Source organism: Melitaea cinxia, chromosome 26 (genome assembly GCF_905220565.1).
Source record: "Melitaea cinxia chromosome 26, ilMelCinx1.1, whole genome shotgun sequence".
Classification (NCBI taxonomy): Eukaryota; Metazoa; Arthropoda; class Insecta; order Lepidoptera; family Nymphalidae; genus Melitaea; species Melitaea cinxia.
This window is the reverse complement of record NC_059419.1, coordinates 10188954-10207940: the sequence shown is the minus strand read 5'-3', so window position 1 is coordinate 10207940 and position 18987 is coordinate 10188954. Positions and strand designations below refer to the sequence as shown.

At 36.3% G+C, this 18987-nt stretch overlaps 1 protein-coding gene across 1 annotated transcript; it reads right to left on the bottom strand.

The window, feature by feature from the left end:
- Window positions 1–15265: 15265 nt before the first annotated feature.
- LOC123666607 (carbonyl reductase [NADPH] 1-like) lies at window positions 15266–18384 on the bottom strand. The gene is made up of 2 exons (XM_045600704.1): window positions 17711–18384; window positions 15266–15453 (listed from the first exon to the last, which is right to left on the bottom strand). Exons 1-2 carry the CDS (start codon window positions 18342–18344, stop codon window positions 15275–15277), a joined length of 813 nt encoding a protein of 270 aa, XP_045456660.1. The 5' UTR covers window positions 18345–18384; the 3' UTR covers window positions 15266–15274.
- Between the last annotated feature and the right edge of the window lie 603 nt (window positions 18385–18987).

Sequence of the window (18987 nt, the reverse complement as noted above, 5' to 3'; positions counted from 1 at the left end):
TTTTTCTGAAATATAATAATAACATAATATATCAAAATAAAATATAGCCTATCATTTAAGTTGGATCAAACTGCACACGGTGTGCAAATTTGACTAAAATCGGTTAAGTAGTTTAGGAGTCCATTGAGGACAAACATTGTGACACGAGATTTATATATATTAAGATTATAAATCGCAGAAAGCAAAAAAATGTTGCAAAATGCATGCATGTTTGCGACCCCGATGCGCAAAGCAATCCCCGCACTATCATCAAGCGCTCAATATCCGTGCCGATAAAAGTAAAAATAAAGAAAGTCTATTTATTTATTATTTACCCACAATTGAAGAGCTTGTTGCTTTTTGAGGGTAGTTATTTCGGAAACAATATCGTATAACAATCATTGTAATAAGGTACATTGAAAAAAAAAGTTATAACTCATTTGTTCTTGTTTTAAAAATATTGTGGCATGATAATCAAATGTATTTTTCAATTATATTTCTACATACAAATGATTTACCTATAGAACTTAATTTTTTCTTTCGTATACACTCGAAATGGATCAAGAAAATTGTGTAGAAAACGAACCCCCATTCTTGGATTGGTGTGACGTTTGTGGTGACAAGGCCACTGGAGAACACTATGGCGCTATCACCTGCGACGGTAATTACATGATAATATAAATTCTTTACAAAAAATTGCGCAAATAAAATTTGTCGTGGTCTAGACGTTTGTATTTGTGCATTGTGTTTCTGGACCCCCGACACTAGAATTTTTTTACTGAAGGCCATTGAATGTGAAACGTTTATAGTAAAGCATATTTGATTTGTATTAAATAAAGTCTGCTGTGTGGTTACAACAGTAAAGCGCCCCTTTCTTCCCGTGGGTGTCGTAAGAGGCAACTAAGGGATAACACAGTTCCACTACCACCTTGGAACTTAAAAAGTCGACCGATGGTGGGATAACCATCCAACTGGTGCCTTTGAAATACATAAGCAGCGTCTTCGGTGCGACAAAGCCAGCCCTGCGGTCACCAACCCGCCTGCCCAGCGTGGTGACTACGGGTAACACACCTGAGTTCACGCCATTTTTAGCGCAAACTTGTAGAAGTCTTTGTCCAGCAGTGGACTGCGATAGGCTGAAGTGAGTGTATGAGTGATTCAATAAAGTAACTTTCAAAAACTCGCAGTGGAGTAGCGTGGTGGATAATGTTCTGGACCTTCTTCTACATAAAGAAAGAGGTCTATGTGTCAATCAATAAAGTAATAAATAAGTATCAATAAGTAACTAAACTACAAATGTCTTATTTTGGATATTTATATTAGTATAAACATTTTTTCTGACCTGGGTGTACGTCCTTGTTAGTCTTCTTAGTATGTTTAAAGAGTGCGTAAAACAATTGGTTCTATTTTTTTTATATAACTAGGTCGGCAAACAAGCGTACGGCTCACCTAAAAGTAAGCGATTACCGTAACTTATAGACGTCTGCAACACCAGAAGCATTGCCAGCGTGTTGCCAACCCTATCCCCAATTCCCCCCAGGAGCTCTGGTCACCTTACTCACCAACAGAAACACAACACTGCTTGAAAGCAGTATTATTTAGCTGTGATAAAATTTGTCATTTAAAAATCGTTACGCGTAATTGGTAAATTATCCACCAACTTACATTGAAGAAATGTAGTTGGTGGATACCAACCCTTCAACCCTTTTCCTAAATGGTGAAAGAGCAATTTACTCAGTCATGGAACTTTGTAGTTCAAATCAAATATAATCAAACAAATAAAAAAAATGTAAAGTATAAAAATATCTTCCAGTTTGCAGAGATTTCTTCAAACGATCTATCCATAACAACGTTTCCTACCATTGCGTCACCAAGAACTGTGAGATCTCTCACCAGAGTACAGAAGAATACTGTCAGTACTGTTACTTGTATAAGTGTCTGGCCATCGGGATGACATGCGGTTGTGAGTAAAACTTTATTTAACAAACCATTTTTTTTTCTAGGATAATAATTTTCATTAAAGCCCGGTGAAGTTCATACTCCCCCCGTGTTTAGGTATTATATATGTATTCATCTATTTATATGTATAAATCATACATAAGAAATAAATCACACGTTATTAGGAACATTTCGTAAATGACTTTTCTTATTTTTCACAAATTTAAAGAGAATTAAGTACATGATGACACTAGCAATCGATATACCCAGTAAAAAGTTAGGAATTACCTAACACACAACAATTGCAATCAATTTAAGAGCATCCTCCTCTTTTCACGTCGTTAATACCTATTAGAATTATAGTTTAAAAAAACTAAAAAATCACGCTTTTATAGCTAATCGGACTAAAAAGTAGAAAATTATTTTTAATTACAAAGGTTTATATTACAGTTGTAGAAGATCGAACAATCAATCATAATTAATTACTTCAAAATAAAATTATAACAAAATTTAAGTTATTAAGAGAATAAAAAATTATGTGGTGTCATGAGACACCAGGAACGAAGTTCCTTCGGATAGTATAGAAGCAACACAATTTGAAAAAAAAATGTTGAATTTTATATATATTTCCTAGTTCTTGATTTCTTTTAAATTTTGTTGATTGGTTTTTAATTAAGCACATAAAAGTATTTAGGAAATTTAGTATTTTAGAAAATAACAAATACCGTAAAATAAAATAAATCACACAAAATAATAATAATAATAATTCAAACTATTGAGTGAAATAAAAAAACATGTGTATTTATTTTTGTCGAAAGTATAAAATTACATAAATAATTTAAAAAAAGTTTACTAGTAATATTTTAGTTTTACAAACGTCATTATACAGTCGTGTGAGTGATATAACGTCACTTCCGTTAAATATTTTTCTTACGGTTTTAGTATCACATTTTTTGCAGTTCGGTCGCTCAGCCAAATGTCAAGCCTGCCGTAAGGAACTTCGTTCCAATAATTCAATTCAGAGTAAAAAACGTGGGGTGCATTGTACTATATTTTCATAAATTTTTACTATATTTTTATAACTCTCCGCACATTGATAGTTGCAAGTAGAATAATTGTTACATATAATATATATAAACAGCACCCCACGCTTTTTAGTACAACCCAAGCTAATAAAAACGTGGTAAAAATATGTAGCAATACGAATATAAGTTGGCCGTTGCCATTAGGCACGTAGGCATTAATTTGCTTACTTTAGGAATAGACCACCGTGCGTGCGTTAAGCTTGTATGTACCTACTGATATTATAAAACTGAACAGTTAATTGTTTGAGCGCGTTAATCTCAGGAACTACTGGATCGAAATCAAAAGTTATTTTTGTGGTGTTGGATAGTCGATTTACTGAGGATATATAATACTTTAGTACGTTTTTCCCTAATTAACTGGCACAGCTAATTTATTTACATTTCTACAATCCCTAATCCCTAATCTTAAATATAAAATTCTCGTGTCACAATGTTAGTTACAATCGTTATCTCCCCCGAAACGGCTGGACTGATTTTTATTAAATTTTGTGTTCATATTGGGTAGGTCTGAGAATCGGCCAACATCTATTATTCATACCCCCTAAGCTATACGAAGGGGGCGGATTTAAGGGGCTTATAACATATATGGCAAAACTACGTTTGCGGGGTCAGCTAGTCTTATATATAAAATTCTCGTGTCACAATGTTAGTTACAATATTCCTCCGAAACGGCTGGACCGATTTTTATTAAATTTTGTGTGCATATTGGGTAGGTTTGAGAATCGGCCAAAATCTATTTCTCATAGCCCCAAGTTATAAGGGGGGGGGGGGTTTAAAAGGGCTAATAACATATATGGCAAAACAACTGACTATTTATTTTATTATTATAAATTAAATATGTATGTAAATGGACATTACCAGTTGCCACATACCCTTAGCGTGGAATTCCTATGAGATATTATAATAATGTTAGGCGATCAGTATTCTAGCAGTGTATTGTGCTGTGCAGTCGTTCCACGGACATGGGTGCGAATGATGAACAGGTTAACGTGCGACGAGCCCGAGCAGCGTTTCGCCGCCCAAATCACACTGCTGGATCTGGGATCTCTGCAGGCTGAAAAGGTGAAAGAATATTACCATTAATTTTGAACTCTCCAAATAAAAAAACAAATAAAAAAATTATAAAATTTGTAAAATCCTGCATGAAATACAAGGCCACTAAATTCACATTAGAATTTACTTCTGTATAGAGGATCAAAAAGAATCACGAGCATAAATGCCTCGAGCACAAGCACAAGACCCTGGCAAACATTTTTACGGCCAATACAAATATATGTCGTGAGCGAGGATCGAACGCGCGACTACTAACGCAATAGCCAACACTTAGACCGTTGTGTCAAAGCGTGGCCATAAATATAAAATAGCACTCATCGTGAGAATAAAGTACATCTATAGAAAAACATTATAAGTTTTTTTGTAAGTAGCTTAAATTACTGAAAAATTGGAGGATTTGTATGTGTGTGTATGTGACAAAGACATCGTAGAATAATAAATATGAATTTATATTGAACGTACACATTAATCTCTTTGCTTCATCAGGGATTCGAACGCGTTGAGGTTTTTTACCTATCCGGCACTTCTTTCTCATTATTTGTACTGTGATATTTTTTTTTTTTTGTATTTTCTTGTGTAAGATAGTTTTTTTTTATTAGAAATAAAATAGTAAAGTTTTTTGCTTATAGATATACTACCATGATACATTTAACACCACCCACGCTGCTCCCCGATCACCTGAAATCACTATGACGATCCCGCCCAGAGTCTGTGGGGATTCTGGTAAGCAAAACTGCAAAAGATGTGTTTATTTAAAAAAATCACATTACGTAGTTGAAGTCAATTAAATATGCATTCTTCTTCTTCTCCTTGGTTAATGGTGCATTATTATTGTTAACTTATAAACATCTTGACAGATCTCGCTGAAATTTAAATAGCGCTTCATAACAGCTTTCGAGTAATAATAAAAAAAACACCAAAATCGGTATAGCTCGTAAAAAGTTATGATGTAACACGTAAAAAAATAGTCGAATTGAGAACTTCCTCCCTTTTTTGATGTTGGTTAAAAATTATAACCAAAATGAGGTTTTACTATCACACAAACAACAATAATTGTGACGTTAACGTCTAGGAACGCAATCCAAGTGTCTCTATACCGCGGGACCTGTAGTGCTATTCTGTAAGAACATTTTCGTGTCTCGACAGCGGAATCCGCGGTGAGATATCAAATTCGTATTCATTAAAACTCGACAGTCCCGTAGCGCCACACTTGTGAGTGCGGCGACGAGTCGAACCCTGTTGCGTGAGAACGTTGACATTTAATAGTATGAATTCGGTATTCTGTAAGGCGATTTACCGCTTCACACATCACAATTCGAGACTTGATTCGACACTTGACTTCCTGCACATATTCTAAAATAAAGTCATACGAAAAGAATATCGATAAAATAAACACAGCTCTAAATTGCCGCTCTTCGATTCGACACTCCTTCACATCGCTTGTGCGTACGGAATGTTTACAGAATTCCAAACCAAGGTGAAGTGGGTTCGCTTTCGAAGTGAGCGCTGTCACTCAGGTGAAGCTCGATATCGAAATTGTTATTTACAGAATAGCCCTGCTGGCCCGAGTTATTCGTGCCGGGGCTGTCGTGCTGTGCGGTACCCATCGACCTGCATGAGATCCTGCCGATTTTAATGACATTAAATCGGCTGAAAACAAAAATGTTTTAAATTATAATCAGCACAAGCTGCCTTGATATCAGAAAATAAACTTGATATTGGCCGAACCACATCTTCATAACAGATTTATGTTCTACTGCTATGTTTTATAGCCCATCAATTAAGTTCTAGACGATGTAGTTAAAATGTTGAAATCCTAAAATCTGATTAATTAGCTTCTAAAATGTAGAATTGAAATCAATCTTGTTATTGTTTTCAGTATTTTTATATGTAGGTCGGCAAACAAGCGTACGGATCACCTGATATTACGCGATTATCGTGTTTATCGACGTCTACAACACCAGAAGCATTGCAAGCACATTGCCAACCCTATCCCCAATTCCCCCCAGAAACTATTTTCATATATCTATATAAATAAAAATGAATGTTTCTAAGCGCATAACTCGATAATGGCTCGACAAATTTCGCTAACTTTTTCTTTATATGTTCCTTTAGTCCCATGGAAGATTATTATAAAGAAAAATTAAGTCATCACTAGAAAAAGGTTACATTTATTTTACTACTAGCGACCCACCCCGACTTCACACGGGTGCAAAGCTGATCATCACTTCAGCCTATTGCAGTCCACTGCTGGACATAGGCCTACACAAGTTCACGCCAAAAATGGCGTGAGCTCATGTCTTTTGCCCATAGTCACCACGCTGGACAGGCGGGTTAGTGACTGCAGGGCTAACTTTGTCGCACCGAAGACGCTGCTGCCCGTCTTCGGTCTGTGTATTTTAAAGCCAGCAGTTGGACGGTTCATAAATTTTATAAACTGTATAATTATTATTATTAGTAATAATCGTTGGTATAATTTTCATAGGAATTTCTTTCCGATAGATGAGGAAATCTCTAGTGGCACGGAAGACATCACGGAATGGTGGTCTTCTAGCGGCAGTGAATGCGATGAGGCACCTAGAGACTTGGATGGCAATGGGGTATCTAGCGGTGTGAAGGGCGGGAGGGCATCTAGGTCCTCTAACAGCATGCGAAGCGCGAGGAGATATAGAGGCAATGAAGGGGTGCCCACCCCTTCCTCTAACGATATGGAAGCCGTTGGGATATCTAGAGACATGGAAGATGTGGGCATGGACGGCGCGGGGAGTTCTAGAGGAATGGAAGAAGTGCAGATCTCTAACAGTATGAAAGGCGCGGAGAGATCTAGAGGCATAGAAGAGGTGGGGTCCTCTAACGACATGGAAGTCGTGGGGACATATAGAGACATGGAAGATGTGGGCTTCTCTAATGGTATAGATGGCGCGGGAAGATCTAAAGGAATGGAAGGAGTGGAGTTCTCTAATGATATGAAAGCCATGGGAACATCTAGAGCCATGGAAGTTGTGGGGCTCACTAACGATATGGACGGTGCGGGGAAATATAAAGGAATGGAAGAAGTGGAGTTCTGTAATGGTATGGAAGGCATAGTAAGATCTAGAGACATGAAAGGGTTAAGGTCCATTAACGATATGGAAGCCGTGGGGACATCTAGAGACATGAAAGATGTGTGTTTCTCTAACAGAATGGACGGCGCAGGGAGATCTATAGGAATGGAAGGAGTGCAGATCTCTAACGGCATGGAAGGCGCGGAGAGATCTAGAGACATGGAAGGAGTGGGGTCTTGTAATGATATGGAAGCCATGGGGACATCTAGAGACATGAAAGATGTGGGGTTCTCTAACAGTATGGACGGCGCAGGGAGACCTATAGGAATAGAAGGAGTGCAGATCTCTAACGACATGGAAGGCAAGGAGAGATCTGGCGACATGGAAAGAGTGGGATCTTGTAATGATATGGAAGCCATGGGGACATCTGGAGACATGAAAGATTTGGGGTTCTCTAACAGTATGGACGGCGCGGAGAGATCTAAAGGAATTGAAGATGTAGGGTTCTCTAGCGCTATGGAAGGCACGGAGAGATCTAGAGACATGGAAGCGGTGGGGTCCTCTAACGATATGGAAGCCGTGGGGACATCTAGAGACATGGAATGTGTGGGTTTCTCTAACGGTATGGACAGCGCGAGGAAATCTAAAAGAATGAAAAGTGTGGGGTTCTCTTACGATATGGACGGCGCGGAGAGATCCAAAGGAATGGAAGGAGTAGAGTACTCTAACGGTATGGAAGGTGCGATAAGATCTAGAGGAATGCAAGGGGTAGAGTTCTCTAACGGCATCGAAGGCGCAAAGAGATCTAAAAGGATGGAAAGGGTGGAGTTCTCTAACGGTATGGAAGACGCGGGGAGATCTAGAGGCATGAAAGGGGTGGGGTTCTCTAACGATATGGAAGATCCGAAGAGATCTAGAGGAATGCATGGGGTGGGGTTCTATAACGATATCGAAGGCGCAGAGAAATCTAGAGGGATAGAAAGGGTGGGGTTCTCTAACGGTATGGAAGACATAGGGAGGTGTAGAGATATGGAAGGGGTGGGGTCCTCTAACGATATGGAAGCCGTGGGGACATCTAGGGACTTGCAAGGTGCAAAGTCCTCTAGCAGCATGGAAAGTACAGTGTCATCTAACGGTATGACAAGCGCATTATCTACTTGCGGTATGGAACGCACAGTGTCCTCTAGCGGCATGAAAGGCACGGTGACCTCTAGTGGTGTGAAACGCGCGGCATCCGCTAGAGGCACTCAAGGTGAGGCGATCTCTAAAGACATAGAAGGTGCGAGGACATCTAGTGGCATGGGAGGTGAAGAGACTTCTAATGGCGTGGGAGGCGTGGACAACTCTATCAGTGTGAAACGCGCAGCAACCTCTAGCATGCAAGACGTGGGGATCTCTAGATGCATGAAAGCCGCAGGAATGTTTGGAGGCATGGAAGGCTTAGGGATGTTTGGAAGTATGGAAAGCATGGGAATATTTAGCATGAAACTCATGAGGTTTTCTAGAGACGTGCAGGGTGAAGGGACTTCTAGAAGCATAGACAATATGGGGAATAGCCCAAGATGCCTAAGGATCTCATTAGAGCTGCATCATGCTAAAAATTTGTTCAACAATGAGAACTTCAGTGAGTTACATATTTATATATTTACTTATTCATGAGTTCATTTGTTTTCTAATTTGCGCCTCATATACAAATATTTCGTACCAGTTTGTTTTTGAAGTAAAACTTCGTGAATGCGTGACGATAGCGTAATAAAAAATGTGATCGGGCGAGGCGAACGGAAGTTGAGAGGGAGATATAAGTTAGTGAATATAAAAAGAGAGAGAGAGTTGCCTTTAGGAAGTTTTACTTCAGTCGTGTGATCGCACTCGACACATCATACATCGACACTCTTAAGCTTTTTTTTTTTGAATATCATATCAAAAATTGGCGCCACAGTTCGCTTAAACCGAAAATAAAAATCATCATATCAAAAATTTCGATCTAGCAGGTACATCGCTCCATAGCTTAATTGGCTAGAGCGCCGACACGGTCAGTCGGAGACGCGGGTTCGAACCCCGCTGGAGCGGTCAATTTTTGATATGATATTAAAAAAAATGTTTAGAATTCCTAATGTGTGGGTAACACAAAAATAAAATCGTACATACTCTTAAGCTTTTTTAAGTGCTCCTTTAGGTACTGTTTGTTTAAAAAATAAAAATTTAATAAAGTAGGTTTAAAGATATGTTTTACAATTTTTATCATAAGATGTTTATTTCATTATTTACTTATTTTCATTTAGTAAAAACCTACAAAGTATGAGAAATAAAAAGATGGAGGAAACCAGTAAATATGTTCTCACGTTATGGCGTGACCAAGGGACGATCCGTAATACAATGAGACTGTGCAAAATCGTTTAGAGATTCGTGTGTTGGTCCGCAGATTCTAATTGCGACGTCCTGCCGCCAAACAGCCTGGACCTGCCGCTGGAGGTGTCGGCGTGTCCGCACAGCTCCCAGACCTTGCACGTTGCGTGTGAGAACTCCTCACGCATCCTCTTCGCCATGGCGCGCTGGATGTTCACCTTGCCACATTTTGTTGTCATGCCGTGCGTACAATAACTATTGAATATATGGCACGTGAAGATACACACGTTACATTAAAGTGTTTGTTAACAAACAAAAATAATTGTTCGTATAATATCCTATGGAAAAAATTCATAAAACCTCATAAAACATGGACAAATGCAGACCAAATTTTCATAGATCTCATAGCTCAGTATGAGAATTTACGTTGGATTTGTCGAAGTTTTTATGAGGTTTATAAGACTTTTTCCATAGGGTATGTTTGATCCCAAACGAAAGAAATCGATTTGTAATGGCATCGATAAATAATACAACGTAGCTAGTCGGTCTTGCTCAAATTTAAATGGGAACACGATCATAAAAATCGAAACAACCAGTAAACAATTGTGACATATACACACATAAAAATAATTGTAGCAAACAAAAATATATATTTTTGTGGTGTCACAGATAATTAAACTGAGGTGACTCGGTCATTGACACGATGCTCAGACTACGTAAGATCGAAAAATTAAAAAAAAACTGTTTATAGTTAATTTTGCTATTTATATCCTCAAAAAAATGTTGTATCTACATATAGGTACAAACCTATATGTAGATACAACATTTTTTTTTCAAATATGTCGATGTTAAATTTACTGTAATTTCAAAATCTTTAATTTTTTCACTTATAATTTCGTCAATGATATGCCTGTATCTCTATATGTTCTATAACACTGGTACACATTGGTACACCCCGTAAAAAGTTAAGAGGTAACACATAAAAAAAATTTAGTCGAATAGGGAACCTCCCGCTGCTTTCACACAAACCAAAATAATTGTGACATTAACGTCTAGGAACGCGATCCAAGTGTCTCTATACCGCGGGACCTGGCCTGAGTTATTCGTGCTGGGGCTGTCGCGCTGGGCGGCGGCCATCGGCCTGCACGAGATCCTGCCGTTGATGATGACGCACCTAAAGAAGGAGCTGCGCCATCGAGCCACACGGACCACGTCAGCTCCAACCCCGGACCTTAAAGCAGTCAGCGCCACTTCTTCCATATTCATTATATTATGCCTAACGAACTCGTTGTCGTAGTTTTTTTATACACTTACTAGCTGACCCCGCAAACGTTTCTTTGCCATATATGTTATTAACCCGCTTAACCCCCCCCCCCCCCTTACTAACTTAGGGGTATGAAAATAGATGTTGGCCGATTCTCAGACCTACCCGATATGCCCACAAAATTTTATTAAAATCGGTCGAGCCGTTTCGGAGGATTTCAATGTTTAACACCATGACACGAGAATTTTATATATTAGATGTCGGTAAACAAGCGTACGGCTCACCTGATGGTAAGCGATTACCGTAATACATCAAAAGTTTCGCAAGTTCGTTGCCGACTCTACCCCCAATACCTTACTCACCACAGGAACACAACACTGCAGAAAGTAGTATTATTTAGCTGCGATCTTCTGTAAGGTCGAGGTACTGCCTCAGTCGGTCTGCTCCAGATTTTGAGCAGGACATTTTCTGCTGTGCCAGTGCCTCAGTTAAAATTTGTTCATTATATATACACGTATATATTTATTTTGCAAGCTATGTTGCGCGGTAAAATGTCGCTCTCAGGGTTACTGTTCCACATGACTTCACTCACCATATATTTGTCATACCCCGGGACTTACATCATTTCTTAAGTGAACTCCAATAAAACAATCTTTTCCAGCCTCTAACATTAGATGACTATTCAGAGGAGCGCGTCAACGAAGTGATGGACTTGTTGGGTCGCCTGGAGCGGTTCGTCCTAAACATGGAACAAATGCAAGTTACAGACCCGGAGTACGCTCATATGCGTGCTCTGTGCTTGTTCGCAGCCGGTGAGTTAAATTAATAATTATATAAGACTAACTGGTCGAATAATTATATTAAATTCGGTCGGTTAGTATTACATAATTCGCTCATGACTATTAAAAACGTCGGATGTGAAAAACAGCAACTTTACAGGAGAGCGATTCAAAGTGTTAAATTGCGTGTATCTTTTTACTTATTTTAAGCAGGATCATGAAATTTTAAAGTAATGCTGTACAGGCTATTTATGTTTAATATTATTACTAGCCGGTATTTAATGTGTAAATATTAGAAAAGTCACTTGTTACATTTTTAACAGGTTAAGACTAATAGGTACTGATTTGTTAGAAGTACCACAACTGAATAATATATGCATAAAATAAAAAAATTCTCTTCAGCTGATGATAGTAGACTTGGTTATTTGGGTTATTGTTATATATTATTGTTAACGTTTTATGAAATAAACAAAAAAATGCAATTATGCAGTTCCGGCGATGTTAATAGTCACTAGCGAATTATGTCCGGCTGTCCTACCCTGCGAAGTATTCGTAATTTAATTTCATTTGGAGCTCGTGTCAGTTTGGGATTTTTTTTTAAAAGATGGAAATAGTAGTGGAGGTCAAAATTTGTTTATGTATTTAGATAAATTTTGCAACTAGCTTTTGTGTCATATAAATTGAGTAATGACTTAATATTGAGAATTTTAAGGGAAAAGTGTAGTTTATTCTATAATATATTTCAAGTTAAATAAAAGCTTTTAACTTTTGAAAAGGAAAGAGGTTAAATGATGCATGCCTTTTCTGCGACGGGGAGAGCGTCACAAAGAAATAACTACTTGAGCGCGTCAGATATTAATAGGGGGTATATCCACCCTACTCCTTTCTGTTAAACGGAAAAATATTAATCTGCTAGTTTTCATTGCGGGTGTGACCTTATACATATACTTTTCTAACAACTGATTTCTTTTACTAATTTCCTGCCATCGCCTACACAAAGTGCAAGGCTACCCTCATTAGGTAATTCAGACGCGCTCGAGTTACTCCCAAAATCCCCGGTAGTGATCTCCTACCATAGCTACCTAGTTACATTTGTATTACAAGTTGTAAGTATTATTATAAATATACAATAATAGGTATTACATAAATTCACTAAGGCAAATAATAAATATGTCAATTTTTACGAAAATAGTAACAAATGTTATTACATTTTTAATAAATTTAGATAGTATGAATTCGAAAAGTAAGAATTTAATTATTAGACAACGTTTTGCCCAAAAATAATTTAAAGATAGGTTTAAAAACTTTTTAATATTAAAAGCTTGTTATACGGTTTAAGATTTGTAATTTAAAGGTTTAGTGACACTGTTTTTCATGCAAGACAACTAAATTTATAATTGTTGACAGTTTTTTTTTAATGTTTTAACTACGGCGGCAAATAAGCGTACGGTGCACCTGATAGTAAGCAGTTACTGTAACCTATAAACGCCTTCCACCACCAAAATAGTGTCGATAGGGTCGGCAGACCCCACCCCCGATCCTGTCCAGGAACTCTGGCTACTTAAAAGCAGTATTATTTAGCTGTAATCTTCTGTAAGGTTGAGATACTTCTTCAATAAGACTGCTCCAGATTTTGAGCACGATATTTTTACAAATATTTATTTATTTATAAATAAATATTTATTTATTTATAAATAAATATTTATTTATTTATTTATAAATAAATAAATAAATATTTGTAATTTTTAATTTTAAATTTATTTGTAATATTTTTCAGATCGTGCCCCAAATTTACTTACCCATAAATTTGAAGAGCTCCAGTTGAAAGTTATGCGATCGCTGCGGACATGTGTCGATAACAACGAAGACAGACTCACAAAACTGCTACTAAAGCTACTTACTGTACGTAGCTTCACAGATGACTTTCTAGAAGATGTGTTCTTCGTTAGCTTTCTGGGTGACATATGCATAGATGACGCTATACCATATATTCTCAAGGCTGAACGACAATTAATTAAAAACTAAATAAATAATAATAAAACACCCTATTTACTTAATGGTATCCTCTCCCAGCGGTGTATTTGCTGGAGTTAGTTATGAAGCCATCGGTGAGGTTACCTGTCCAGGTTCACATGCGCAGATCAGCCTAGAAAGAATCGTTTTCGATTTTACGCCGTTCGCCGGTGCAGGTTCAAAAAAGTGCACAGGTATATACTTCCATTCAATTTCGATTTACCTGCACATGGCTACCTGAACAGGCCTCCGGTTGACCGCTGTGTGTCTGGCCTCCTTTATTGTGAGCACCACATGTACTAAATGTACCTTTTATTGGCTCAGTCACTGGTGGAATCAGGAGATCGGGGCTGCTGAAGATTAGGGCTGTTTTTTGTTGATTTTAAAGGGTTCTAAATACCACCGGTAGAGTAGACCGGTTAACGTCTATAAGCGATTTTTAGTTTTTAAGACGTTCTTGTTAGTAATAGTAATTACTAGTATATTTTTTTGTTAATCCCAGTGTGCTGTGTTACTTGACTGATATTTTGATACTAATAATTGTAAGTTAGTAGTGTCTAGTTTTCAACTTATATAAACTTATAAGTAACTTTACAATTTTATAGACATTAAGATTATAACTGAATTAAAATGGATGGCCTCCAATTGGTCAATGATCCCAAGTAACGTTGATCTAAACTCATCTGCTTGTCGGATGAAAATTATACTTTATGAAATGAAATAAGTTCCTGAATTTTGTTGTAACTATTATTAATTACAGCCATGGTCATATTTTTTATGGTAACCTTATTGGTACATTTTCAGAATCATATTTTATTTGATAAAACATTACCTTTTTTCCGGTAAGTAGATGAGTGTGGGTCAACCTTAATGAGGTTCGTCTATTAAATATTATGTGTTGCCTTATTAAAAATAATAATTACTTATTTAATAATAAGTAAAACAAGTGTTTTTTTAAGTGGATAAAATCTTAAAACGTATAATATGTATAATGTAACGGACATTACTGTATGGTCTGATATTGTTGTCACAAAAGTACTAATAACAAATATAAGAACATTTAACAAATCTTTGAGACAACTGGTATCAAATCATTATCGCATCAGCCTGTAATATCTCACTGCTGGGCAAAGGCCTCTTTTCCCATGTAGGAATCAAATCATTATCATCAAAAAACAATAATCATACCAGGAGTGTTTCAAATATCCTCATTAGTATATTTTTTTGGACTGCAGAAATTTGCTCGATGACTCGATTGAATGATTTTTGTAAATTTAAGCAGCCTTAAATATTCGATACTTATTAAAGCAACAGTAAATTCTACTGTTCCTACCAGGCTACTGGTGTGGTTATTGTTTACCCAGTCAAAGCATTGTACATATTATACTTCACATCCTTCTTTAAAATGTATGATACTTATTCTATTAAATTAGCTTCGACGAATAAAAAATATCCATACATTCAATCAGGAACTTATCAGACAGCTGATAATAATTGTTGATTTATACCTAGTAATTGTTTTGTATTTCTTTATTTCATTGTTTTAATTTTCTGTTATAAGTGTTAAACTATGTATTGCCTTTTTTTAAATGTTATTTGATTACTTTGTAATTAATGCTGTATAATTGATTATAAAATGGTGTATGTTAGTTTCATACAAAAAATTGAAATATAATTAATAACATGTTTTATTTTATGTAAAACTGTTTTTGTGTACATTACATTACATTTTCGAACAAATAAATAAATAGTTTAGTAATTATCTTCGGCTTCTTATTCTGACCAGCTGACGATCCTCTTGTCATACCAGACATATTGCCCTTTAACAGAGTCGGGAGCATCCAACGCTAAGTACAGTGGGGCCTGGGCGCCCTCGTCTATTGATAAGGGACCCTTATGAGATGTCATATCAGTGTCCACATAGCCAGGATGTACCGCGTTAACTTTGATATCTAAAAATAAAAGGTCATTCTTAATATATAGATATATTATACTGCACTTTTTTAATAAATACTTTAGATTATTAATAGGTTTGTTCACAAAAGGTAGACCAGAATAAATCATTTTGTACTTCTCTGCTTCTATTACTCCAAATAATTATGTGTATACACTTCTTTACCACCTTAAAAAAAGGAGAACATTCTCAATTCGAATTAAGAACTTTTGATCGAGTGATAGACTCATTTAAATTTCATTGAGATCTGATGAGTACTTTCTGAGTAATCTTTGATAACGCGTATTTACTTGACTATTTTTTCGTCCATTTAGTCGTTTTTTTTTCGTTTGCGAGCAAACACAATTATTAAGAATTAAACTTTATATAATTATAAACAATTATAAGATTGTGAAATGATCATGTTCAAATAAATAGATATACTTTCAGATTTGACATTTAGTTTTGCACATTAATAAACAACTGACACTCGACCCTTAGTCAAATCTAATCATGTGTTGGGGATCTAGAAAGAATCACAACACAAAGGCTAGACAGTAAATTATATTAACAGGTAATTATGTACATCGCCAGCAAGAAATTTATGGGGTTGGGTAGGGCAGACCAAGACCACGTGGACAGTGGGGTGCTCCGAATCGGTTTTGGGTATTTTTCGAATTACTATACCTATATTCTAGCACGCAATGTTACTAATTTTATTAGAATATTATGTCTGACGCGTTATTTTGTTTAAAAGTGTCTATTTATCAGTCGTTAAAGGTCAGTTCGTATCGTATTTTGATCTTGCGGTAAAGATCGTTTTTACGTACATTTGTTCGAAAATAACGTGTGAAAGTCGCAGAACGGAGCATGAGTACACTTACCGCAGCACCGGAATTAAGGTAGAGTCAGAAATAACAAAAATTTAAACTCCCATAAATTAGTCACCTGTGATGTACTAATGGCCCACTAACATTTACCAAAGCAGATGCTGTAGTCTATCGATGCCTGCAACTCCAGGAATATTGCAAGTGCGTTAACGACCCTATCACCGAGTCTTCCCCTGAGCTCCACCTACTTTAATCACTACAGAAACACACATTATTTAGCATTACAGGATTATTTAGCTGCAATCTACTCTAAGGTTGGGGTACTTCCAACGTTGGACTGCTCCAAATTTTGACCTAGATATTTCTTGTTGTGGTTTGCCTTCAATACAAATATATGTATAGTAAAATAGTAAGTTGATTAAAAGTTTTAATATTCAACGGTTCGGTAACGGTAATGGTAATAATATCGTACAGACCACGACAAGTAAATACATACATGGACTAAACAAACGTGTCACAACAGCAAATTGTGACTACTGTCCTTACACCTCACCAATACTTTAACCTGTTAGAGATTAATCATCGCGGTACCTCCGCTGTGGATCAGGAAATATTCTATACATATGACTATTGATATGAGATATTGAGGGATATTTCATAGTTCATTTAACGAGTAAGTCTTTAGGCTATATAAGATCACGCTACGACCAATAGGAGTTGAGTTTTCATAAGAAATTTAACGAAATCATATTCTGTTTTTCTGTGCGTGCGCAGCTGAAAGGAATCAATTTATCAAAAATTATCTGTGACGGAAATCATCGCCATTAAAAGTTCAAAAAACAAAAAAGTCCGCGACAGCATATGGCTATCCTTTAAGCTTAAATCATTATAAACTTTTTTATCAATTTTAACCATTTAATCAAGTTTGTTCTGCAATAATGAATTATTCGTTTATTAAAGTTTTATAGACAAGTTCGGTACAAATTCTTATGCCAAATAAATATGTTATTCCTCACAAGTAGTTCTGTTTGAGCAAAATTGTCCTTGACATTATTTAATTTCAGTGAATATCTTAGAATAGTTTTAAAAATATCTCCGCAACGAGTTAATGATCACAAAATTGAAAAGGTAATTTTATTGCATTATATTCTACATTCTTAGCAAGGCATGAATACTTAAAAATGAAAATAGATACGTCGTAAACAAGGCTATTTAATGGAGATAAGCTTTGTTTTTTATAGCATTATAGCATTTAATTTGGACGCAAAATTTAGGAGGTAAATCGCGACGGGTGAGTGGCCGAGTTGCACAGTAATAGTTTAAAATATTTTAGTACGTTCTTTCCTCAAATTAAATCGGATGTAACCGCGGGGCACAACTAGTCGATCAATAAATGGGTGTGCTTATGAAGAAGCTAGCAATTTATATCTATATGTTGTGTATTACCTCTGTCATTGAGCAGTCTCTGTTGTATCATTGTCAAAGCTGTCAATCCAACTTTAGAGACGCTATATGCTGAGTTTCCCCATTCCGCTGCCTGAGTGCCTTGTTTAGCCGCTTCTACATACTGACGCATTAGGTCTGAGAGCTCCGGTATAGTCAAATTAGGGTCTTGAAATTTCTGTCTCAGTTTCTCACTAGGTATATAGCTCAAACGACCTACTGAACTAGAAATATTTACCACTCTTGCACCATTTCGAAGTAGAGGAAACAGAATTTCGCATGTAGAAAGAACAGAGAAATAATTAACCCGCAAAGTTTCCTCCGCCTGAACTCCTTCCGGCTCTGGGGCGTTACTTTTAAACGCGATTGCAGCGTTATTCACTAAAACATCAATGTAACCATACTTCTCCTTGATATAGTCGTGAAATACTTGTAAGCTTTGGGTGCTTGTGATGTCCAGTTGGTGATATTTCGGTTGCAGCCCTTCATTTTTGAGAGCTGCAACTGCATCATTTCCGCGTTTTTCATTTCGCGATGTTAAATAAACAACCCCGTCGAAACGTTTGCAGAGACCGCGGACTATCGCAAAACCTATTCCTTTATTAGCTCCTGTTACTACAGCCACTTTAACACTCATTTTACTCAAAATTCAATTAAAGATACCGTTAAAAACCTTTTTAGCTACTGTTGAAATTGTTATAGTATTGCAACAGATTTTGCCAATATATAGGACATAAACCATGATAACAATATTATCTTATAATTTGTGGTCTACCAAACTATTTGAACGCATTTTGACATTGATAAAGTACTATGTGAACAAGCTCATTTTTTTTTCGCCTTTAAAATAAAAATTATATTGAAGCAAATAATATTTTGAATTATTTTTAAGACTTTTATTTAATTTATTAAAAATTGAATTGCCATTTAATTTTTCTAATAAGAAGTAATAATAGACTCACCGAAATATATTATTATTAAATAAAAATAATATATTCTTTATTATTTAATCAGATCAAGAGTACTGAGTAGGCCGTACCAACATAGAAATACAAAAAAAAAACATCAAAATCATTAAACCGAGTAATAAGTTATGAGGTAACAAAAACTCGAAAAAACAGTCGAATTGAGAACTTCCTCCTATTCTTGAAGTTAGTTAAAAATGCCTCCTTTTCACTTTGCTTCGTTTTCGATAAGCTTTGTAATAATAATATATTGATACTACTTTGTTAAAAATATTGAATTCTTTGAAATATTTAGACATTGCTCAACAATCTCTC